Genomic DNA, 27,392 nt, shown 5'->3' on the forward strand with positions numbered 1-27,392 from the left:
GCATAGAAAATGAGAGAAAAGATCGACCTTATGGAGTTGCTGTAAAATATTTAGAACAATGCCTGCACACAGTAAGTATCCAATAAATGTGAGCTGTAATTTTAAATATTAACTGAGACGGATTGTTTCATACTTTATTTAATACACTGTTCAAAATAAACCAAAGAATCAAGAAGTGCTACTATCAACATATCACTATGCAAACTAAACTGACTTTGCTGATGGTGCTCTCCAAATTATCACTGTAATTGTGATATTTATGAACTCAACAATGAACTCTAGTGAAGAAATCCTATTAGATATTAATAAACTAGTTTTATCAATGGATATCAGAATAGCTATAGTAAAATGAATTTCTCTTTTAAGACAAGTATGTTACTTGGTCTTTTGAAAATTCTGAGGTAAGGAACAGGGTGCAAGAGATATATGTTTAAATTATACTAAAATACTTTAGTATAATTATTGAAAAGTGTATATGTGTGTGTTCACAGAAATAAAAGCTGATACTTCACTCATTTTCTAGTGTTAATAAATGACAGGTTAATCAGTTTAATCAAGGGGTAAAATAAGACACTGAATAGAAAACATGGGAATGTACGCTTTATGAGAGGAGAAACTCTTGTCTGTCCATTATATCCCAGAGCCTAGAACAGTTCCTCACAGGTAATAGGCTTAATAAATATGTATTGAATGAATTGTCCTCTTAGTGATCAATGTGTACCTCCATCAAAATGCTATGAATTCAGTATAAACTTAAACACATAAAAGCTTTAGGTGATGTTAGTTACACTGTTAACCAGGTTATGTTATCTTTTCTATTCACTCTTCCTATGACTGCCATATTGGATAAACCCATAGGCCACAAACGTTTATTTTTAATAAATTAATTAAAAGAAACTTTTCTAAGAAATTAAGGGTTTTTTTTGACAAATCTTTAATTTATTTTTCTGTATTTACTAACCTTGGTTCATTATTAGGAAATTTAGGCCACAGATTTGTATATCTTAAATATTACTAACAATAAATATCTAAAACTAAGTTAACAAACTGAGAACTATGGTTCTAGACTTCCAAAACAATTAGCAGTGATATAGGTTCTTCAAAATGTGTATTGATCATAGGCAAATATGGATACTATAGATGTGAGCTATAACTGTGGATTGAATAATATGAACTAAATATTGTTTAGCTCACATTAACACAAAATTTTGTGGAGTATTTTTTTTTTTTTTAAACATACTGACTGCCAACAACTTAATAGTGGCTTACTTAACATAATGATTTTATGCTGGTCATTTACCTAAAATAAAGTTATAGGTTCTACCTTAAAGCATTTTTGAAGCGAGGTGATGAATAAAAAAACAAGCCAAACTTTCAATTCCAAACTACTTACCAAGGTTGCTATCGTTGGTGCTCAGTATTGCATCTGTGTCATTAATGTGATGAATAAAGTCTAAAAATTAAGGGGAAAATATAGTTTAATACTGAATGAAAGATGCTAAATCAGTCACCCTCTAAAGTCTTTTACTTATAAAAATCTTTTAAGATCTACTGTGTGGTAATATTACCTAGTACACTGAACAAAGGCTACTTCACTGTTAACATAGCTTTACCTTCTTCAGCTTTCTCTACTTACAGGAACAATGTCATTGGTGTCACAGTCCCACTGTGTTTTACATGATTGAAGATTTTTTTAAAAAACTACTCACAAGGCTGAATTTAGTTAAAAGCCCTGGAATAAAGACAGTGTGCACAATTTTTTTACCTATACGGACACTAATTTATATAAGTGTAGTTACATCTTATATAATAAAGTTCTAAAGTCTGCAAAAGGGGTAAAGCCAGTACTCATAACAGCTGAGTTTATCTGGAAAAACACTTAAAGTTTTTACAAAGTATAGGACGTGCTATTATAAACTGAAGGCTATATAGTAATTATTGCTCACAAGCACCATTAAGTAATACTAAAAGAAGTAGCAAAACAAAAAGCTAATGCAGATACCTGAGCATTCATGTCATTCTACAGTGAATGAGAGAATGGGTAAAGAATATGTTTTTACTTGCCTGAGGAAATTTACTTTATTCTGTTTGATGTTAACCTTTTATAACCTTAGTAAGCATTAATAAAAGTAATGTAAAACTTAAAAATAGGATGATAAAAAATGCTGGAGTAAGTTAAATATGTGAATTATTCATTCCATTGTACATTAAATATGTGAATTATATTGTAAGTTATATAAAAGTAAGTTAAATATGTGAATTATTCATCTCCATTGTAAAGTAAGTTAAATATGTGAATTATTCATCTCCATTGTATGCCTCTCAAGATAGAATGAAAGAAGTAGTCTAGTGCTCTAGGTTTTTACAGTTATCTCCAGGGCTTATTAGTGATTTAAGATAGGAAGTTATGAATCTTTAAGGAATTCCTGGTGCCAAAGACTTACACAACGCTAGTAAAACCTTGATACCAAATATACTGGGTTGAACTGTATTCTCCCCAAATCCATGTCCATCGGGAAACTCAGAATGTGACCATATTTGGAAACAGACTCTATGTAGAGATAATCAAGTTAACATTAGGTTATACTGGATTAGGATAGGCCCTAAATTTAGTGACTGGTGTCTTTAATAAGAACAGGAAATTTTGGACAGAGAGACACTGAGGGGAGATGGCCATGTGAAAGCAGAAGCCGAAACTGGAGTGATACACCTATAACTCAAGGAATACCAAAGACTGCCAGCAGTCGATCACCAGAAACTAGAAAGAAGCAAGAAAGGCTTCTTCCCTAAAGGCTTCAGAGGGAGCAGAGAGCCCTACAGATACTTTGATTTTGGACTTCTATTTTCCAGGACTGTGGGAGAGAACAAATTTCTCTTGTTTTACGCCAAACAGTTCATGGTAATTTGTTACACGCAGCCCTAATACATCAAGGCTCAATGAGGACAGTATGAGAAAGAAAAACTCTAGGCCACTATCTCTTATGAAGAGACACAAAAGTTCTAAATAAAATATTACTCCCACTCCTCCCAAAAGTAAACTGAATCCAGTAAGAAAATTTAAAATAAACATCATGACTTACAAACTAATTTAAGTTTGTCCCAGAATATAAGTATGATTTAAGTATTATAAAATGTATTCACTTAATTATCCATATTAACAATTTAAAGGAGAAAAGCTTTACAATCATTTCAAGAGATGTAGATTAAGTATTTAATAAAATCCAGCACACATTAATAAAAATGCTTAAGAAAACAATAGGCTAGAACATCTCTGAATTACTAAAGGGTACAACCCTTTGATCCTACAACTAATGCAATATATAATGGTGAAACATTAGAAAGATTTCCTCAGGAACAATATAAGGATGTCTACCAGCACTGCATCCATACAACTTTACAGTTTAAAAAAAGATAAATATATCTAGATGTATATATATGTAAACATATATACATGTGTGTGCATGTGCCTGTGTGTATATATGTACATATTAAATATAAATGTATGCATACAGATATGAATCATTCAAAAAATAATAACTAGAGAGGAAGAACTTTTCACTATTCATGGATGACAGAACTACCTAAATAGAAAATCGAAAGTGAATCTACAAAATTATAAGCAATAAGAGTTCAACACATTTACTAGATTCAAGATAAATATTAAAAATTTAATTAGGTTCTTTTATTATAACAGCAACAAATAACCTGAATTATTTATAATTAAAAACTATATCGTGAGAAGCAAGAAAGACTACAATTCTGCAGCCTGTGGAAGGAAAACCACATTCACAGAAAGATAGACAAACGAAAAGGCAGAGGACTATGTAACAGATGAAGGAACAAGAAAAACCCTCAGAAAAACAACTAAATGAAGTGGAGATAAGCAACCTTCCAGAAAAAGAACTCAGAATAATGATAGTGAAGATGATCCAGGAGCTTGGAAAAAGAATGGAGGCAAAGATCGAGAAGATGCAAGAAATGTTTAACAAAGACCTAGAAAAAGTGAAGAACAAACACCTAGAAGAATTAAAGAACAAACAGAGATGAACAATACAATAACTGAAATGAAAAATATACTAGAAGGAATCAATAGCAGAATAACTGAGGCAGAAGAATGGCAAGTGACCTGGAAGAGAGAATGGTGGAGTTCACTGCCACGGAAGAGAATAAAGAAAAAAGAATGAAAAGAAATGAAGACAGCCTAAGAAACCTCTGGGACAACATTAAATGCAACAACATTCATATTATAGGGGTCCCAGAAGAAGAAAGAGAGAAAGGACCCGAGAAAATATTTGAAGAGATTACAGTCGAAAACTTCCTTAACATGGAAAGGAAACAGCCCCCAAGTCCAGGAAGTGCAGAGAGTCCCAGACAGGATAACCACAAGGAGAAACACGCCAAGACACATAGTAATCAAACTGACAAAAATTAAAGACAAAGAAAAATTATTAAAAGCAACTAGGGAAAAATGACAAATAACATACAGGGGAACTCCCATAACGTTAACAGCTGATTTCTCAGTAGAAACTCTACCAGCTAGAATGGCGTGGCACGTTGTATTTAAAGTGATGAAAGGGAAGAACCTACAACCAAGATTACTCTACCCAGCAAGGATCTCATTCAGATTGACAGAGAAATCAAAAGCTTTACAGACAAGGAGAAGCTGAGATAATTCAGCACCACAAAATCAACTCTCCAACAAATGCTAAAGGAACTTCTCTAACTGGGAAACACAAGACAAGACAGGGACTTACAAAAACAAACCCAAAACAATTGAGAAAATGGTAATAGGAACATACATATTTGATAATTACTTTAAATGTGAATGGATTAAATGCTCCAACCGAAAACACAGGCTTGCTGAATGGATACAAAAACAAGACCCATATATATGGTATCTACAAGAGACCCACTTCAGACCTAGGGACACATACAGACTGAAAGTGAGGGGATGCAAAAAGATATTCCATGCAAATGGAAATCAAAACAAAGCTGGAGTAGCAATACTCATACTAGATAAAATAGACTTTAAAATAAAGAATGTTGGGCTTCCCTGGTGGCACAGTGGTTGAGAGTCCACCTGCCGATGCAGGGGACACAGGTTCGTGCCCCAGTCCGGGAATATCCCACATGCCGTGAAGCAGCTAGGCCCGTGAGCTATGGCCACTGAGCCTGCGCATCTGGAGCATGTGCTCCGCAATGGGAGAGGCCACAACAGTGTGAGGCCCATGTACCGCAAAAAAATAAAAATAAAAAAAATAAAGAATGTTACAAGAGACAAGGAAGGATACTACATAATGATCAAGGGATCAATCCAAGAAGAAGATATAACAATTATAAATATATATGCAACCAACAGAGGAGGACCTCAATACATAAGGCAAATGCTAACAGCTATAAAAGATGAAATTGACAGCAACACAATCATAGTGGGGGACTTTAACACCTCACTTACACCAATGGACAGATCATCCAGACAGAAAATTAATAAGGAAACACAAGCTTTAAATGACAAAGTAGGCCACATAGATTTAATTGACATTTATAGTACATTCCATCCGAAAACAGCAGATTACACTTTGTTCTCAAGTGCACATGGAACACTCTCCAGAACAGATCACATCTTGGGTCACAGATCAAGCTGCAGTAAATTTAAGAAAATTGAAATCACATCAAGCATCTTTTCCAACCACAACGTTGTGAGATTAGAAATAAATTATAGGGAAAAAAAACGTAAAAAACACAAACAGGACGTCCCTGGTGGTGCAGTGGTTAACAATCTGTCTGGCAATGCAGGAGACACAGGTTCGAGCCCTGGTCTGGGAAGATCCCACATGCCACGGAGCAACTAACCCATGAGCCACAACTACTGAGCCTGCGCTCTAGAGCCCATGAGCCACAACTACTGAGCCTCTATGCCACAACTACTGAGTCTGCGCTCTAGAGCACGTGCTATGTGACAAGAGAAGCCACCGCAATAGGAAGCCTGTGCACCGCAATGAAGAGTAGTCCCTGCTCTCCGCAACTAGAGAAAGCCTGCACACAGCTATGAAAACCCAATGCTGCCAAAAATAAATAAATTAAATAAATTAAAAACACAAACACATGGAAGCTAAACAATATGTTACTAAAAAACCAAGAGATCACTAAAGAAACCAAAGAGAAAATCAAAAAATACCTAGAGACAAATGACAATGAAAACACGATGGCCCCAAAACCTATGGGATACAGCAAGAGCAGTTCTAAGAGGGAAGTTTATAGCACTACAATCCTACCTCAAGAAACAACAAAAATCTCAAACAATCTAACCTTACACCTAAAAGAACCAGAGAAAGAAGAACAAACAAAATCCAAAATCAGTAGAAGAAATCATAAAGATCAGAGCAGAAATAAATGAAATAGAAACAAAGAAAACAATAGCAAAGATAAATGAAACTAAAAGCTGGTTTTTTGAGAAGATAAACAAAATTGATAAACCTTTAGTCAGACTCATCAAGAAAAAGAGGGAGAGGACTCAAATCAATAAAATTAGAAATGAAAATGGAGAAGTTACAATGTACACCACAGAAATACAAAGCATCATAAAAGACTACTACAAACAACTCTATGCCAATAAAATGGACAACCTGGAAGAAATGGACAAATTCTTAGAAAAGTATAACCTTCCAAGACTGAACCAGGAAGAAATAGAAATATGAACAGACCAAGCACAAGTAATGAAATTGGAACTGTGATTAAAAATCTTGCAACAAACAAAACTCCAGGACCATATGGCTTCACAGATGAATTCTATCAAACATTTAGAGAAGAGCTAACATCCATCCTTCTCAAACTCTTCCAAAAAATTGCAGAGGAAGGAACACTCCCAAACTCATTCTACGAGGCCACCATCACTCTGATACCCAAACCAGACAGAGATACTACAAAAAAAGAAAATTACAGACCAATATCACTGATGAATATAGATGCAAAAATCCTCAACAAAATGCTAGCAAACAGAATCCAACAACACATTAAAAGGATCATACACCATGATCAAGTGGGATTTATCCCAGGGATGCAAGGATTCTTGCATTAATATGCAAATTAATCAATGGGATACATCATATTAACAAATTGAAGAATAAAAGCCACATGATCATCTCAATACATGCATAAAAAGCTTTTGACAAAATTCAACACCCATTTATGATAAAAACTCTCCAGAAAGTGGGCACAGAGGGAACCTACCTCAACATAAATAAAGGCCATATATGACAAACCCACAGCAAACATCATTCTCAATGGTGAAAAACTGAAGGCATTTCCTCTAACATCAGGAACAAGACAAGGATGTCCACTCTCGCCACTATTATTCAACATAGTTTTGGATGTCCTAGCCATGATAATCAGAGAAGAAAAAGAAATAAAAGGAATACAAATTGGAAAAGAAGAAGTAAAACTGTCACTGTTTGCAGATGACATGATACTATACATAGAGAATCCTAAAGATGCCACCAGAAAACTACTAGAGCTAATCAATGAATTTGGTAAAGTTGCAGGATACAAAATTAATGCACAGAAATCTCTTGCATTGCTATACACTAATGATGAGAAATTTGAAAGAGAAATTAAGGAAACACTCCCATTTACCACTGCAACAAAAAGAATAAAATACCTAGGAATAAACCTACCTAAGGAGACAAAAGACCTGTATGCAGAAAACTAAAAGACACTGATGAAAGAAATTAAAGATCATACAAACAGATGGAGAGATATACCATGTTCTTGGATTGGAAGAATCAACACGGTGAAAATGACTATACTACCTAAATCAATCTACAGATTCAATGCAATCCCTATCAAACTACCAATGGCATTTTTCACAGAACTAGAACAAAAAATTTCACAATTTGTATGGAAACACAAAAGATCCCGAATAGCCAAAGCAATCTTAAGAACGAAAAATGGAGCTGGAGGAATCAGGTTCCCTGACTTCAGACTATACTACAAAGCTACAGTAATGAAGATAGTATGGTACTGGCAGAAAAACAGAAATACAGATCAATGGAACAGGACAGAAAGCCCAGAGATAAACCCACGCACATATGGTCACCTTATCTTTCATAAAGGAGGCAACAGTATACAATGGAGAAAAGACAGCCTCTTCAATAAGTGGTGCTGGGAAAACTGGACAGCTACATGTAAAAGAATGAAATTAGAACACTCCCTAACACTATACATAAAAATAAACTCAAAATGAATTAAAGACCTAAATGTAAGGCCAGACACTATAACACTCTTAGAAGAAAACATAGGCAGAGCACTCTTTGACATATATCACAGCAAGATCCTTTTGACTCACCTCCTAGAGAAATGGAAATGAAAACAAAAATAAACAAATTGGACCTAATGAAACTTCAAAGCTTTTCCACAGCAAAGGAAACCATAAACAAGATGAAGAGACAACCCTCAGAATGGGAGAAAATATTTGCAAATGAAGCAAGTGACAAAGGATTAATCTCCAAAATTTACAAGCAGCTCATGCAGCTCAATATCAAAAAAACAAACAACCCAATCCAAAAATGGGCAGAAGACCTAAATAGACATTTCTCCAAAGAAGATATGCAGATTGTCAACAAACACATGAAAGCATGCTCAATATCACTAATCATTAGAGACCTACAAATCAAAACTACAGTGAGATATTACCTCACACCAGTCAGAATGGCCATCATCAAAAAATCTACAAACAATAAATGCTGGAGAGGGGGTGGAGAAAGGGGAACCTTCTTGCACTGTTGGTGGGAATGTAAATTGATACAGCCACTATGGAGAACAGTATGGAGGTTCCTTAAAAAACTAAAAATAGAACTACCATACAACCCAGAATCCCACTACTGGGTATATACCCTGAGAAAACCATAATTCAAAAAGAGTCATGTACCACAATGTTCACTGCAGGTCTATTTACAATGGCCAAGATATGGAAGCAACCTAAGTGTCCATCGACAGATGAATGGATAAAGAAGATGTGAAAAAAAAAAAAGATGTGGCACATATATTCAATGGAGTATTACTCAGCCATAAAAAGAAACGAAATTGAGTATTTTGTAGTGAGGTGGATGGATCTAGAGTCTGTTATATGAGTGAAGTAATTCAGAAAGAGAAAAACAAATACCGTATGCTAACACATATACATGGAATCTAAAAAGAAAAAAAAAGTTATGTAGAACCTAGGGGCAGGACAGGAATAAAGACGCAGGTGTAGAGAGTGGACTTGAGGACATAGGGAGGGGGAAGGGTAAGCTGGGACGAAGTGAGAGACTGGCATGGACTTATATATACTACGAAATGTAAAATAGACAGTGGGAAGCAGACACATAGCTCAGGGAGATCAGCTCAGTGCTTTGTGACCACCTAGAGGGGTGGGATAGAGAGGGTGGGAGGGAGATGCAAGAGGGAGGAGATATGGGGATATATGTATATGTATAGCTGATTCACTTTTTTATACAGCAGGAACTAACACACCATTGTAAAGCAATCATACTCCAATAAAAGTGTTAAAAAAAAAGACCCAATGCAGCCATAAATAAACAAACAAACAAACAAATAATTTTGTTTTACGAAGGAAAGAAAACAGGTGAGGGGAACATGAAGGTTCTTTATGTTGTTCCATTTAATTTGTACATGTTTGAAATTTTCTATAATAAAAAGTATGTGTATTTGAATATTAAACTAAAACTGCTTTACTAAAGAAAAAAAATTTTAGGGTCCTGAGAATAAAATAAGTCTAAAAATAAGATATGTAAGACCTTTATCAATAAAAATTTAAAAGGTATTTAAAAAGACCTAAATAAATGGAGAACTATTCCATGCCATGATCATGGACAGTAAGACTCAGTATCCTAATGATATTATTCTCTCCACATTTATATATCCAATGCAATGCCAATCAAATTCTAAAGTCAGTACCCTAATGACATCAATTATCGTAGTGGTTGATACATTAAGGTACACTGATAAATTCAATACAATTTCAATCAAATTCTGATTGGAATTTTTTGTGGAATTTGACAAGTTGATTCTAAAATGTATGTGGAAGAGTTGTGGGCCATAATGAAAAAGACTGAGTAATGTGAAAGTAAAAGAAAAACTTCTGAACCGGAGAGTCACCACAGACCAAGTGAAGATAAGTCACTAACTGGAAGACATTTGCATACATTAATGAATAAATATTAGTATCAAAACTTTACAAAGAGTTCCTATAAATAAATAAGAAAAAGACCAGCAATCCAAAAGAAAAATGGGCAAAGGATATAACAAGCTATATAATGTCCAATTAAGAGAAGATGTCTAGGATCATTCCTTATGAGGAGAAATGCAAATTAAACCATATCCCAACTGGCAAAATTTAAGTCTGATAATATCAAGTGTGGATGAGGATGTGGAACAAGGGGAAGTTTCCTAAACTGTTGGCAGGAATATAACTGGTATAAGAATGATAAAGAACAATCCCGTAATTTCTAGTGAAGTTGAAAATGTGAATATTCTAAGTTCCAGCAATTTGTCTTATAGGTACATAGTTTGAAGAAACTCTCCCACATATACACAAGGAGACAAACAATGATGTTTAACAAAATCTTGTTTGTAACAGGAAAGTACATAACTGAAAACAAATTAAATAGCAAGAGAATGGATAAAGAAGTCACGGTACATTCATATTATGGAATAAAGCAGTTAAATTGAACTAGAACAATGTATTATTGAAGATGATTACAGAAAAAAGCAAGTTGCAGTAGCATTTATACAGATTAAAAACATGCAAAATAATATGGTATGTTGCTTATATATTTATATAGTAAGATAACAAAAACATGTAGGTACCATTATTTTGTACCAAAATTAGGGAAGAAGGAAAATGAAATTGAGAAGGAGTACACCTGGGGTTACATTTATAGGTCTGTAAGAATAGAGAACTAATGTAAATATGGCAAAATGTTAAGACATGAAAACTCATTTAGTGGGTACAATGGTATTTCTATTACCCTCTGCATTTCCTTGGTAGTTTGAAACATTTCATAATTTCTCATACAATAAAAATGATTGTTAATAAAAAAACTTAATTAAAATGCTAATTTTATGGTTTAAAATAAAAATAGAATTTATCTCCCTCACTCACCTGCCTCTCAAAAGTTCTTAGGAAAACTAGCTGTTGTAGTTAGTTATGTTAGAACTTATTTTGAAATTTGGTTTTCATGTAAATCTAGATTTTAAATATATAGGGCTTATTTAATAATATATTTCCCATATAAATTCCACTATTCTATTGTTTCCTAATTTTAGATTCTAATATTTTGAAAATACATGACTGAAATTTGTTTCTTCAAGACTCTACACATTGAATTCTTTAGCAACAAACACCAAGGAACTTCATAAGTTTTTCTGTTACACTAAAATTTTGTGGTAAAAATTGAGCAATGCTTAAAACATCTGTTAGAACTTAGAAATATTTTATGTTAATTAGAGAATTTGAAGGAATATTATTTATTCAAAAATTAATTTTTGGAAATTAACATACACATTGTATTTGAGATCATAACCATAGAAAACAAACTGAATCAAGTATATCTTCTAGAATTACAAATATTACTTTTTACTTTATTAATCCCAAGGCCAGAATTTAAGGTTGAAATGAAAACATTATAGTAGTTACTGTATCTGAAAGTAACTCTGTTAAATATGGATATGGATACTTACTAAAAATAAACTTTCCAGTATTAAAAAGAAAATTAGACATAAGCACCCAATACACTATCATTGCTCCAATAAGAGACACCAAGGAGCAAAGGAGACTTGACCACTGCCCAAAGGAGCCAAAATAATATCTGCAGACATCTGGATATTCCCAGGTAGTGGTATCCACTGATGCTAGATAAAATATAAAAGGGAAAGAATAAAATTAGATGTTAATCATATATTCCATATTCATAATTTGTGTTCTCCAAATTAAATCAAAACATTTAGCAAAAGATTATGGGTATTCCACCACCAGGCATTAGACCATATTATGAAATAATAGTAATTAAAACATTATATACAGCAGAAATTAACACAACATTGTAAATCAACTATACTTCAATTAAAAAAACAAAACAAAAAATTATAGAACAAATACATAAAAAGAAATGTAGGTGAATGAAATAGTACAGGTAATCTGAAAAGATTATAGTATCATAAAATTTTATAATTAATAAAACCAAGTGATAAACCAAGGCTAGAAAAAATCATCAATAAGGGACAGAAGACATTATCCAATATTTGGCATACTTAATAATAACATTTCTTGAGTCATACTTCACACCACATGCCAATTTAAATTTCAGATAATGAGGGAAGTGGGGAAGGGCAACAGAGTAGTAGAGGAATAAGAGGTACAAACTATATATTATGTATAAAGTAAGCTAATAGGATATATTGTGTAATATGACGAATATGGCCAATATTTTATAATAACTAAATGGAATATAAATTTTAAAAATTGTGAATCACTATACTGTACACCTGTAACTTATATAAAATTGTACATCAACTATACTTCAATTAAAAAAAATTTGAGACAATTGAGTTAATTTAAAAATTAAGTAACAGAAAATTTAGATGACAATGTAAAAATAGCACCTGAAAGGTTATCCTTTTCTATCAACTGAAGAAATAGAAATTACAGTGGAAAAGATAGGCAGATATAAACAAACTAATACGATACAAAAGCCATTCAAATATTGAATAGGAAAGAAATTAACAAAAAATAGCAGGTAAAGGGCTAACTGCTACCTCATATAAAGAATTTAGCATATCTATAAGAGCACCAAGGGACTTGTGGATAAATGGGAAAGGGATATGACTAAATAATACAATTAAGAGAAAATATACCACTGCTTAGTAGAGACAGAATAAAACTGGAGGCAAAGCCTGGTCTGTTGATTCGCACTTGCTAAGATTCAATGAAATAATGTATGTCTATTTAGGTCCTAAACTAAAACAATCTAAAAAGGTATTTCCCTGATCTAAATTATAGAAATGACTGGAGGTAACGCATTGGTACAACTTTGAGAATTCATTACAAAGGACACATTGCTCACATTTTCATACTTAACAATTTCTACTTTTAGGAGATTCCAACATTTAGATCTTTTGGTAGGGATAGGTCAAAACAAGTCACCATAAACTGATAAGAATCATAGAATTCTCAATTTAGTTCTAGCAAAGACCTTATTTTTAAAATACAACTTTTTAAATGATTCTTATGAGGAAATTAGCACCAAAGTAAATGCACTCTGCAAAGAACAAGACTCTCAGAATTTCAAAGGCAGCCACTAAATTCATTAACATATCAGTTCAGTCAAATGCTATGAATTAGAGAAATAAATCTTTAGGCAGAAAATAGTTAACACATTTGTGAAATGTACACATTAGTGATCTACCTCAGCATAAATTCTTAATACCCATATCACTCATCTGTTTTTACAGTGGCAAGTTCTTACATATGATAGTTCGTGATTTCACCACTCTGTAGCAGCAATAAAGTGTTAAAAGGCCCATCAGCATGATGACACACATTCCAGTAGTAAACCCAGCCTGTTTATAAAAATACAGAACAACATATATCATCATTTTAGAATAAATTCATATATAACCATATTGTTACCCTAAACAATTATGATTAAAAACCAGACAACTAATGTAAAATTAAATAAAATCATCTAGGGACCTCCTTGGTGGTGCAGTGGTTAAAAATCTGCCTGCCAATGCAGGGGACACGGGTTCCATCCCTGGTCCAGGAAGATCCCACATGCTGCAGAGCAACTAAACCCATGCGCCACAGCTACTGAGCCCGCACTGTAGAGCCCATAAGCCACAACTACTGAGCTCACGTGCCACAACTACTGAAGCCCGCGTGCTGCCACTACTGAAGTCTGCGCGCCTAGAGCCCATGCTCCACAAGAGAAGCCACCGCAAATGAGAAGCCCGCGCACCGCAGCGAAGAGTAGCCTCCACTCGCCGCAAGTAAAGAAAGCCTGCGTGCAGCAACGAAGACCCAACTCAGCCAAAAAATAAATAAATAAAATTAAAATAAATAAATATAACCATCTATTTTCTTTAATAAATTTTATGTAGATTTATTAAAACCTCTATTGTAAAACTTAAAATACAAAGAGAAAAAAATTCTGGTAAAAAGTGTGCTGAAAATTATATTACCTGTTTTATGCCCCAAGGAATACTTAGTATAGATGTTCCCATCATGGTATTCCAAATCATAAAACTGAAAGCAGAGTAACAGCAGTAAAAATATGACGTTTGACTCTTCAAACATTTTAATTAAGACAAAAAATTAAAATAATCAATAACTTTTGTTTACAAAAAGTTTGTTATGCTCCAAAAAGTAGTTTTACTCACATGGTTACTAAACTGGTGTTTTTACCATATCCTTCGGTGCAACTTTGAAGTTTATAAGCAGAACCTAATGGACTATACACATAGCACTCTTCTGGAGCTGGAACTACATGATCTGGGGCAACCTGGTTAAAAAAAAAAAGTACAGAAATGTTAGAACCAGTAAATGTGCAACAGAGGATATTTTCTATACAACAGAGTACCTGACTCTAGACACATTTCCAAATATCATGAACAATTAAATAGTGTGTATATCTGATTAATATAAAAATTATTTTTCAAATAGAGTAGAAGATCTAAAGGAGCAAGAGTTTAAATACTATAAACAATAAACTGTTCATCTCAAATGAGAATGAATTCCTAGAGTATGCAATTGTCAAAATATTCTTCTCTTCATTTTCATGAGACAGGAGGAAGAAGAGCCAGCAAAGACCTAGATTAAGTAATTCTAGATGGAGGAGACTTGGGTCTGAAGTGAGGGAAATTTTAAGAATGAAGTGGTCACCAAACTCCTATGTGAAGGTGGTTTTAGCAAAGAGGCAGGTAGGGAACTCAAACTATAAAGAATTGAGGAGTCAACAGAAGGGAAAGAAAGGAATAATAAATATGGACTATTCTTCTAAATGCTTTGGTACCAGAAGAAAAAGGTGAGCTAAAGTGGCTTAAGGAAAAGGCAAAGCAAGGGTTCTTAAAGACAGAAGATGTAAGCAAAAGGGAAGGAGCCAATAGAGAGGTTGAAGACGTACACAGAAAGAACAATTGAATAGATATACATTTTTATACACATAGCTCCCACCTTACCCTGACACATTTCTTTCTAATTCTACCTCCCTATTTTGGAGGGGAAAAAAATACGGTTTCCTGATGGAATTCTGACCATCTCCCTGAGAATTGTCCTTTGAGAATATGTAGTCCTTACACATAATATTAAAGACGTAGGAGCTGACTGGTATAAATCAACAATCTTTTATATCAGTACTTACTATGTAAATCTACAACTCTGTGCTAGGTTTAGCATTCAAGTAAAAATAATATACAACCCCTAACTTCAAGAAGTTTAAATACCAGTTGGAACACATGTGAAACAATTAGAAAACGCTATAAGAATAAAAATTAAGTGTTCAACTCGAACACAGGAATGACAATAATAATGATAACAACAACAATGGGGACTAGAATAGTTGGGAAACACCTCAAGAAAGTGGAGCATTAGGACTCAGCAGGTAGACAGGATACGAACTGGTGCAAAAAGAAAAAATATCAAATCCTTCTCTCTTTATGCATATGATTGGTGGTGTCTTGCGGGCAAAGAATGTCTTGAATGCCATGCCTGGTGTGGCTTTGGAAACAACTATTTCCTATAGATACAAAAGCATATATGGAAATAGGTCTGCTGCCTTCTCTTTACCCTCAGTCCTCTTGGGTCTGAGTTCTGCTGTCTTCTACTATGGAGTAAAAAGAAAAAAGGGGCAGGACCATGTCTGTATCAGGCAGCAGATAAACCATGATATCTAGCAGAGCAAGTTCAGAAAAAGTGAAAATCAAAAGTTATCAGGGATAGGATTAGAAGCTACAGGATAAGAAATTATTAGGAGAGACAGAAAAATTGGAAGATTGGATCCCACACTCTCATCAGTGGTCTAGGACAGTGCTTTTCAAACTTGAATGTTCTTGTGATTCACACAGAGAATTTGTTAAAATACAGATTTTGATTCAGTAGATCTGGAGCAAGGACTGAGATTCTGCCCTTTTAACAAGCTCTCAGTGATGCTGATATTGCTGGCCTGTGCAGGTCACACTTTTATTAGCAAGCATCTAGGAGATGTCAGCAGCCAAATAATTTACTACCCTTCCCCAATTTAGAGTAAAAATATTAACGTAAGTGGGGAAATTTTCAGAAATAAAAAGGTGTAACTGTGTAAAGACCTGACACCTGTGGTTTCATATTACTCTTCCCTAAAAGGTCTTTTAGGAAAAATAACTTTGGGATTCTCAGAAAATGAGCATGGATGTATACACACAATCATTAAAAATGGTCATATTATTAATTTTAGATCACTGTTTATATACTGTGATTAACTAGATTCATCTCACTGTCAGTTAACAAAAGGGATTCAACTTGGTGTACAATGCTGACTTAATTTCCAGGCAAACAACATACACTCAGACCTAGACTGGCCCAGTTGGTATCTCTGAAGTTTGCTTCCATAAGTACAGTCTCTAGGAGGTCTGAACTAGACCCAGAGATATTGGATTACTTCTACTCCCCAGAAGGCTTAGATAATTCTGACATGGAACTAAGACTTTATCACAACTATTGATGTAAAGACCTAGGGGAAGAAAAAGTGAAAAAATTGGGGAAAAAAATTATCCCACCCAGAATATTTTGGAAGTCCCTACTATGATGACACAGAAGGAGATCTTAATAATTCACAAGGCTTAAAATGAGATATCTGTGTTCAAGTGACTAGCCCAGTCCTTGCCCCTCAGTAAACATTTAGAGTGTTGAATTCCCTTCTCCCTTTTTATTATTACCTATAAAAAAATCATTATTTTTTTCTCAGAATGCTTCATTTTTCTTTCAACTTCCAAATTTCTGAATATCATTAATTCTTATAAGAAATGAAATTACTTACATATTTTTGATTCTAAGATAATAACACAGATTTTGTAAGATCAAGAGTCAACAAACCATAGCCCATGGGCCAAATCTAGCCTTCAACCTTAACAGCCCCTTTGGTAAGGGGCTGTTTAAATGATTATAAAACAAAAGTAGAGAAGAATATGCAACAGCAGGTGGCCCACAAAGCTTCAAATGTTTAGTATCTGCTCTTTGACCCTGCTTTTTGATCTATAAAAGGACATTACCAAATAGGAAAAAAATATATGTATGTATATATTTCAGTTTCTCACTCCTGTAGAAAATTTCTATAAACATTTTTCCCTTGTAGCTTCAAACTTAAAAATTGAATAGACTAACCAGAACTTGTTATTATTTATGTTATTAATCAATGACCTAAACTACTTCAACAGTTTATCCTCCTCAAAGCTTTTAGGATTATGGATTAGCAGAATTTTAATCCAACAAATCTCTAGGCTGTTGTCAACATAGATTGTTTCAAATCTCTCTATGCCAGGCTAATAAGGATGAACTAGCCTGAGATGTAAGACGTATTAATTAATATCTTTGACTTTCCATGATGCTGTCCTTGGAATATGGCCAGCAAAAAGTTCAACTACTGGGAGCTGCTGTGGCTTATGTTGTTCAGTTCATTTCAACTTAAGCTTAGACAATTAGCAATGCTTTGCCCCTTACCAGTGCCTTGTCTGCAGGAGCAGTGAGCCGGCTGTAGTAATGAATCCTCTTGTTCATTGCAGAGGCATGGTCACTAACCCTCTGAATGACATCATTCACACTGACGATGTTTGTGGGCTCTATATAGAAAGGCCTAGAGAAGGGAATATACACTTGACAAAGAACGTTCAGGCAGAAATTCTGGAAGTCAGCCATTGAAGAAAATAACTTCTTGTCCTCCATTAGAAATGGGATGTACCAAGGCAAGGCATTCACTTCTCACTTTTGGTGGGAAAAGAAAATGTCACAAGAGAAGTATTATCCAATCCACAGAATAAAGCTTTTGTTTCATAATGCTATTACTTTAAACACACTTTTTTAAACTTAAGGAATTTTGCAATAGAGGAGACATAACGGAAAGACTTTCAATCAGTTATTAAAAAGAAATATAGCAGCTGGCAGTTTTCAACAATGAAACTCAGACAGACACGGCTTTGAATGTTCTCTCAAAAAGCATCTGGCACTGAATCAGAGAAATTACAGACAAAAATGTTCCTCTAGTTAAGAGTCTCTACTCCTTCTTTACGGGCCAAAGTTACTTCTTATGATAAATACAATTCCTATTTGTTGGTTCATGTACTAAGGATTAGTGATCTCAACCATCTCCCTTATGAAACTTATCCAAAATACTATCAAATAGAACATCAAGATACTAGAGATATTTTGTCTCATTCTACTTTTCTTAGATTTCAGTAACATACCATTATGTTACTATTTATACGTATGCTTTCTCCTCATAACTATGTCCCAATCAACTGCAGATTATGGTTTTCAATCATCATTTTCAGTCATTAACCCATTCAGTTCCTTATTGAAACTCCCTCCATTTGCTTTCTTTCCATTAATAAACTACCCAAAATGGAAAGATCTGGCACAAACTCATGAAATGACTGCATTCCTCAGATCCCCTGAAGTCACAAATGACACTGTCTCCCAAATTGTATATAATTTGCTATTTCAGATTATACACAGATCCAAATAAGAAAGGGGAAAAAAGCCAGGAGGTTTATCACTGGTTCCACATAAGTCTTCTACATTTACAGTTCTGAAATAAGCTTAAAAGTTATTAAAGTATGGTAACCATTTTTGGAGACACTGTTAATCTAATCTTGTGGGAAGCACTTGAAAAACCAAGTGACTAGAATTTTAGTTTATGCTATTTTTCCAAATAACTCTGTGATATTAGAGAAATTAAATTTAGCCTAGTCTCTCTAGTTAGCATACAGAATCTTTGAATCTTTCTTTTATTATTTACTCTCCATCACAGCATCTAAATTTGGTGGGTACTTTCTAGTTCAATCCAACAAATATCTAAGAGCACTTACTAGAGCAAGTATGTGGATACAGAGATCAACATGACATACTACCTATAGTAAGCATATAACTGCTAAATGAATTCATTGGTATCAATAAATCTCAAGGGGATACAATGAAAACGAAAGGGTCGGAGACCAAATAAACTATCCCTACTTATAAATTTGGTAGGCTGAGATAACTATCTCGCCTTCCAAAGCATTAATGTGTTCTAAATAATTCACATCTCTACTGTGACACTCAGTAGTACTAAAAAGCAATGTAAAAATATTTATGTCTGGGAGACAGTGTGGGGTCACACTCTACAGGGCATTCTCTTCTTGTTTTATAAGTATGATATCCGACAAAATTAAAGCTACAGCTTTAATGCCAACATAAAGCAGAGATTTAAGCTAATCAAGGATTACTAGTAGAGACTAACAAGTATGATATTGATAGAAAGAGTTGTAGATGTTCTACTTGTAACTTATTATCTGAAAATTCAATGGTATTAATATCAAGCACTAAGTTGGCTTGAAGGCCTGTTGAAAAGCAGTCCAGGAAGAGCTACATTTCTTGGCTCCTGGCCTCTTACAGAAGTGTTAACTGTACCAGTTTAGTTGGCTTGGGTACTCAGAGAGCAGAATGACTCTGAAAGTTTTTCTTTTCCAACAGTTTTCATCAAGATGCTGAGTGCCTGTTCAAACAAATATTTTGGAATCTTTTCAATGCAGATTCTTTTAAAAAATATACAACCCAGCATATTTTAACTGAATTATTAGAAACATATGCTTAAAGCTTCATCTGAGAAAGTAAAAAATATAAATTATATTTCTAAATTGAACTTTAGTTGGATCTGAAAACACTTTTAAAATTAAAACTATACAGAGGACAATATTCAGAATAAAACATTTTTTGAAACTTGGGCTTTTTCTTTTGAACACAGTTTCACATGAGTGCTCCCTATCAATGTTACTTCCCATTTGAAATGTAGCTCAACTGTGCCACACTGAAAATAAATCATAATATTTTATGTAGAGGTTATATTTGTCTCACCTTAAAAATATTTATGGTCATGCTACAGAAAAAAAATGCTTTTAACGTTCGGCAAAATTTAAAAAAATATTTTAAAATGTGACTCAAAACGCTTTATTTTCATTTAATACACTGATAAACAAAGAAACCTTATTTCTACCTAACACCTTTTCTAGGTTCCACTCCTTAAATTCCTTAAAAGTTTTTGGCTTTTAAATCTGTCTCCACCCTTCTACTGACGAGTTATGCTTCTCTGAAGTTTAATAACAATTCCATGACTCTTAAAAAGGTTCATACTCAATATGAAGACCCTTCATTTAAAACTATTCCTTTAGGGCTTCCCTGGTGGCGCAGTGGTTAAGAATCCGCCTGCCAATGCAGGGGACACGGGTTTGAGTCCTGGTCCGGGAAGATCCCACATGCGGCAGGGCAACTAAGCCCATGTGCCACAACTACTGAGCTGGTGCTCTAGAGCCCTCGAGCCACAACTGCTGAGCCCATGTGCCACAACTACTGAAGTCCACACACCTAGAGCCCGTGCTCCACAACAAGAGAAACCATGTTAATGAGAGGCCTGCCCACTGCAACAAAGAGTAGCCCCCGCTTGCCGCAACTAAAAAGAAAGCCTGCACACAGCAACGAAGACCCAACGTAGCCAAAAATAAATAAATTAATTAATAAATTAAAAAAGAAACAAACTATTGCTTTATTCACATCTCTATGGAAGCTGCAACTCTCAAACACCTGCCAGATTGGAGTAGTTTGCTAGAAAATGAAAAGGGAATCAAGTATTCAAAACATCTTATACAAATAAACATTCAAAATAATGAACCCACTGTACTTGTATCTACCTGCTTGGTAGAACACTATGTCTGCCAGGCAGCTTTTCAATAAAGAAGACCGAAAAGAAGTTAATCAAGCCATTGTACCTAGATATTTATTGCTACAAAAAAAATATTGGTAACTTCTGGCTTGCCGACATGTTTCTTGCTTCCTCTGATGCCTAAATAACACCCTCTTTCACAAAAACCCTGCTCTACACTCCAACTTCACTGTCTCCAAAGGCTAAGCCTGTATAAGCTCTTCTCTTTCTATTATGGCTAATTAATTTATTGGTTCTCTAGTTTATTAAATATTGTTTAAGTGCCAACCAAGTATTCAGCACTGTGCTAAATGTTAAATGATGAATAGGACATAGAACCTCAAGGATCATAATCTACTGGAGGAGATACATAAGTAAGCAATTCCAATCCAGAAAGAAAAATAGAAAAAGAGAGAAAGTGCTTATGAGCAATAATGGGAGTAAGAAGATTGTGTGATGCTGGGTATGTGTACAGTACACAGAAGGGGAAACTAAACCACGTCTGGCAGACCACTGAGGAAGCTATTGTTGAGGTGAATTCTAAAAGATATAAAGGAGTTAATCAGGGATGGGGAACAGGAGGAAAGAAACAGTGCTTCAAAGAATGGAAAAGCATGTAGAAAGAACCCAGAAAATGAGCACAATATATTTTTTATAACTATAAGTAGTGAGAAGAGAAGTAGTAAGAGATGAGGTAAACCTGGGTTAGTACATGGAGGACTTCACATGCCAACAAAGACATAATCCTAAAGGGAAGAACTCTGTCTCCTTTGCTGATTCCTTCTCAAACCCCCAACCCTTAAATGTCAGAGTAACCCAGAGTTTAATCCAGACATTTTCTCTTCTCTGTCTACACTCAATCTCTTGGTGGATTTATCTAGTTACATAATTTTAAATATCATGTGTACGCTGATGGCACTCAAACTATTATCTTCAGCCTGAACTCCTGATTCATGTATCAAACTGCTCTCTGCTACCTCTCCCCAACCCCACCTCTAGGACTTCATTGTTTACCACACTAACCACAGTAGTTTCCTCACCATTCCCGACACACCGCAAGCATGTACCTACTTTAGGACCTTAGTTAATAATTTCAGGTATAAACAAAGGCTCTGAAGCCCTCTTCCCTAAATATTTTCATGGCTTGCTTTTTTACTTCTTTCAAGTCCTTCCTCAAGGTCCCCTTTCTCAATGAGGCATTTGGCTATCCTTGTCACCATACCTAAAATTTCAACCCCTCTTCTCTATCCTTGTCATTTCCTATGCACCATCTCTGCTTTTCTACCTTACTTTTTCTCTTTAGCATTTATACTACCTAGCATAATACATACTTTTTATTTATTATTGATTACCTCCAGTAAATATAAGTTTCATGAGGGCAGGGATTTTTGTCAATTTGGCCACTACTATATTCCCAGGGGTTAGAATAGTACCTGGCATATCGTAGGAGCTCAATAAAATGTAGTGAATAAATGTATTTTGAAATAATTTTAGACTCATACAGAAGTTGAAAAAATAGTACAAAGAGCTCCCATATATACTTCACGCAGGTTCCCCCCAATGATGACATCTTATATAACCACAGTATGATCATCAAAACTTGTATTGCTTTTATAATCAGAAAAAAAGTTAATAAAAAATTATAAGGATAATGCTTTTAACTTTTCTTTAGTTTAAAAAATTTTAAAATAAAATCTGGGGGAGAAATGATAGAGGCAATAATCAGAAGTATCAAATGCTATAAAAAATGAAAAGCAGCAACCTATAAGAAAATCAATTTATTGTGGTATCCTCAAGCAAATTAAAGACTTTTTCAGGGTTAGAAAATGACTGTCAAGTGCTACTGCTAAGACAAACGAGATGCGGACTAGTCGATGAAATGACCACTGGTAACCTGCATTGAGCAGTTTCAGTGGAGTGGTTAGAACAAAAGCTTGTCTGGGGCTTCCCTGGTGGCGCAGTGGTTGAGAGTCCGCCTGCCAATGCAGGGGACACGGGTTCGTGACCCAGTCCGGGAAGATCCCACATGCCGCTGAGCCTGCGCTCTGCAACGGGAGAGGCCACAACAGTGAGAGGCCTGCGTACCACAAAAAAAAAAAAAAAAAGCTTGTCTGAACTAGGTTCAAGAGGAAAATGTGGTATGGTGAGCACAAATAATCCTTGCAAGGAATTTTCCGTAAAAAGGAAAGAGAGCAATGAAATGGTAGCTGAAGAAGTAAGTGTAAATACTATAGGAAATATTTTAAAAGAATAAAAAATATAAAAATCACCTATAATCCCACAACCAGTAATCATTAATAACATTTTACCAACCTCAATCTCTTGGAAAAAAATAGAATGAGATACCGCAATATGTTCATCAGAATGGTGAAAATTTAACAATCTCGCAATATGAAGCACGAGTAGGAGGTAGAGCAATGGAAACTCTAGTGGGAATGTAAGTTGGTATAATCCCTATGGAAAACAGTCTGGCGCTATCCAGTGAAGTTGAATATACACATACACTACCGCCAAGCAAATCCACTCCCAGGTATATATCATAGAAAAGTTCTTGCATATGTATACCAGGAGACACATATATTAATGTTTATAGAAGCATTCTTTGTAAGAGCCCCACACTGGAAACATCCCATATATTCTAAAGTAGAATGGATAAATAAACTGCAGATACTTACAGAATAAAATGCTAGAAACCACTGGCAATGAAAGTAGAGTTATATACAACTTGGATGAAAATTACAATGCTAAACAAAAGTCACGAAAGAATACATACAGTGTGATCTCATTTACATGAGATGCAAACACAGGTAAAGCTGAATTCAGTATTTAGGGATACACAGACAATAAATTATAAAGAAAAGTAGGAAAATGATCACACAAATGTCATGTGAGTGATCACCTGTAGGGAGGAAGAGGGATGTGCTTGGTGAAGGACACATGGGGAACTTCTGAGCTGCAGCTAATTTCTAGACCTTGTTGTTGAACATATGTGTCATGCACTCTTCTGTATATATGATATATCATGTGGTAAAAAGAACTTTAAAAACAAATCTTAAAGTAACATATTCTTTCAAAATTTAGTAATGAGACCAAGAGGGACTGAAAAAATCTTGTGTACCATACAGAAATTTGCTGGTTATCTTGTGGCAAAATATCTTAAAAATTTGTCAAACTTAAGTACGAATTATCTACTTTTCTTCTATAAAAAGACAACTGTTCCAAATTCGTTGACCTCTTCTATGATGACTGTGGCTATCAACAGTATGCTACATAAGTACACAGCAGGTATCAAAAGCCAAAATAGCCACCCACATATCTAATCTATCTCCCTTCAAGGTAAAGATATTTTAACAATGACTGAGAAAGCAGTTGCTCTTAAAAGAACTCACAATATACAGAGAATATTCTGATAATGGATGTTTAAAAATGTTTCCATTGTTACATGATTTTATTGTTGAAAATAATGTCTGTCACCAATAAAAACTCAAAACTGTAGTTTTATAGACATGGAATAATTGGTCGAGAAAAACAAGGACATTCCTGAAGTATTGTATTTAGCTCCCCTCCAATGGAGCTTTCAGACCAGCTAGGCAGCTCCTGCATTCTGGCCAGAAGCCACTGGGTTGTAACAGTTTTGATTTTAATCCCAGTTAACCTGGGAAGGATGATTCTATTAATTTCTCCCCTTCCCCGAGCAAAGAGATCAGCTGCTTTCTGAAGGCTCTCTCTAAATCAATGCTTTTTTTTTTTTTGAAGCAGAGGAGAGGTCGGATGATAGACTGGAGAGAGAACCAAGAAAGGTGAACAAAGCTACTGGCTGTTTCCAAATTAACAGTTTTAAGCCACTAAAAACAGGAGTATTTTGGACTTTAAAAATAACATGGGATACCAGAATACACAAACTAGCACAGCAATCACTAAATGTAAGAACTGAGTCATATCAGGGAGGATAAATTTAACCAGGCAAATTTCAACAAAAACTTCCACATAATTGTAGGATGAGCAGAAATGAATTTCAAATCAGCTTGAATTACTATTGTGGCAAGGTGTTATAAGAGTCTCAAAAATAATAAAGCATATTCTATTGTTACTGTTAATATTATAAAGTGAAAGCAAAAGTTTTAATGTACTGTTAATAGATAAAATTTTAATTTTATCAAGATCATTACATCTTATAATTTAAAATTTTCTATTTTTATGTTTTATAATATACATAATTTATAAGTACATAAGTACATGTATATAATTTGCAAACGAACACACATACACACACATAAATATATACAGTCCCAAAGTTTTAGGTTGTTATTATTTTTTTAACTGATGAGGATGATATGAAAAAAGTCAATGTTAATAAACACCGGGTTGAAGGTTATGGGTTCTTTATTTTAGAATTCTAAGCTGTTACTAAGCCATGAGTAGACATCTTCATTAATGACATATGGACAAAGAACTTGACCTGAATATTAATTCTCAGGCCTAATTAAACTATATGTTTAATTAAATGCAGATTCTGCTAAGAATGAATTTAAAAATTCTTTCAATGCAATTCATGCTTTCAAATTTTGGTTTTTAAAAACATATAAATTGTTTTAATTCTACTGTCCTGAAAACAAACAATCTCTTCTTTCATGGTTACAAAATGATCAGTAACAGAAATACAAGGGTTTTTTTGTTTGTTTTGTTTTTAGTATCAGCACTGGAATGAAGCTAAAAGAATTATATAAACATCAGGAACTTTCAACAAAGTTAAGATGCTAGAAGCACCTGTAAGTAAATACAAACATAACAGTTCTTTAGTTTTTCACTAGGTTGATATAAAACAATAACAACACCAGCATCACCACATCCTATCTTCTATCTAGAAAAAGCAGTTCCAATGGAACTGACTGACATTCCACAAAGGAAGACTAACAATACTTAATTATAAATTATAATTAAGATATACTTAATTATATACTTAGTTATAAATAATTATATTAACTATAAACAAATAAATTACAGAGACACTGTAGGCTTCAACCTGTAATGTCATGCCAATTATTATTCTCCTTGTTACACAAATCTACCAAAAGAATTTCTGGAAAAGAAATGAAATTTCTAGTTTCAAAACCTAGTTATTCCCTGTTAAAAAGAAAAGAAAAAAAAAAAAGCAGGGAAGAAAATTGCCAGGCCAGCATTTTAACTAAAATTTCCTCAAAAACTTGAAACGTGGGCTTCCCTGGTGGCGCAGTGGTTGAGAGTCCACCTGCCGATGCAGGGGACACGGGCTCGTGCCCCGGTCCAGGAAGATCCCACATGCCATGGAGCGGCTGGGCCCGTGAGCCATGGCCGCTGAGCCTGCGAGTCCAGAGCCTGTGCTCCGCAACGGGAGAGGCCACAACAGTGAGAGGCCCGTGTACCACACACACAAAAAAAACCCAAAAACCTTGAAACATAATGAAAGAAGGTAAATATTTCATTAAGTATATATATTAAGATAAATCTTATTTTTAATATATACATATGATTCTTCGGATGAACACTAAAATTGCTTTCTTCATTATCTTCATTCTGTTATCTAAAAATTGAAAAAACAAAAATTCATCTACTCTTTAAACAGACTACCAAAGAAAAGGAGCCTCTTTCTTATTCTTCTTCCATAACTTAAGAAAGGGATACTACTTATCATGCCTTAGAAGTCTTTATCATGGCTCCCAAGAAAGGTAAATGGGCTAAGAGAACTTCTGCTTTGCCACTGGAAAGACAGCAACAAATCGTCTACACAAACTGGCCTTTCAGGTGACCATGGCTGTATTTTCAACCCAGACGGCAAACACTGTAGTAGTCTGACCAGAATCCATTGTTGGTTGTATGACATGTTACTCCACAAACCAATCCCAAAATAACAGAATAGACTGATAAAGGCAAGTGTCCAACGTGAAACCTGCTGCCAACTGGCTCTTACCAACTTTTACATATAGGAAAGTTTTATAAACAAAATATAAGATGTTTTAGTAAAAAAGAAAATAAACAGTGCTAGAAAGGGGATTTTGAAACAGGAACTTTCACATATTGCTGGTAGGAGTATAACGTGGTACAACCTTTCTAGAAAACAATTTGGCTATATATATCAAGAACCTTAATTGTGCTTTACATCCTTTTATTCTAATAATTATACTTTTGACAGTCTATCAGAAGGAATCAAAATATGGTTTAAATACGATATGTAGAAAGCTGCTAATCAAAGCACCATTTAAAATAATTAAAATTGTAAACAGCTTAATAAAACATTAAGTGGTTAAACTGTTAAATTATGATATATTTAAATAATACATATTTATTTAAAATGATATTCAGAAAGAATATGGAAAATTGCTTACAGCTTTATGGGACATTTCAGTGATTCTTAACAATAATTTTTATTGTAAAACT

At 34.4% G+C, this 27,392-nt stretch overlaps 1 protein-coding gene across 17 annotated transcripts in view; it reads right to left on the minus strand.

Annotated features, from left to right (window-relative positions):
- The window catches only part of SLC38A9 (solute carrier family 38 member 9), a 109,829-nt gene that overhangs the window by 40,255 nt on the left and 42,182 nt on the right, over nt 1-27,392 (minus strand). For 15 of the 17 annotated variants that reach the window (XR_010941963.1, XR_010941961.1, XR_010941960.1 and 12 more), the window contains 6 exons: nt 17,750-17,882; nt 14,437-14,558; nt 14,239-14,302; nt 13,524-13,617; nt 11,740-11,910; nt 1,394-1,453 (listed from right to left, as the gene is read on the minus strand). Coding sequence is in view for 12 of the 17 variants with exons in the window: in XM_067730690.1 (XP_067586791.1) it covers nt 1,394-1,453; nt 11,740-11,910; nt 13,524-13,617; nt 14,239-14,302; nt 14,437-14,558; nt 17,750-17,882 (644 nt within the window). In the remaining 5 variants the exon portion in view is untranslated. Of the gene's footprint in view, nt 1-1,393; nt 1,454-11,739; nt 11,911-13,523; nt 13,618-14,238; nt 14,303-14,436; nt 14,559-17,749; nt 18,011-27,392 lie in introns of all 17 variants that reach the window. The other 2 variants (XM_067730694.1, XM_067730695.1) reach the window with 1 other exon arrangement.

Source organism: Pseudorca crassidens, chromosome 3, assembly GCF_039906515.1.
Source record: "Pseudorca crassidens isolate mPseCra1 chromosome 3, mPseCra1.hap1, whole genome shotgun sequence".
Classification (NCBI taxonomy): Eukaryota; Metazoa; Chordata; class Mammalia; order Artiodactyla; family Delphinidae; genus Pseudorca; species Pseudorca crassidens.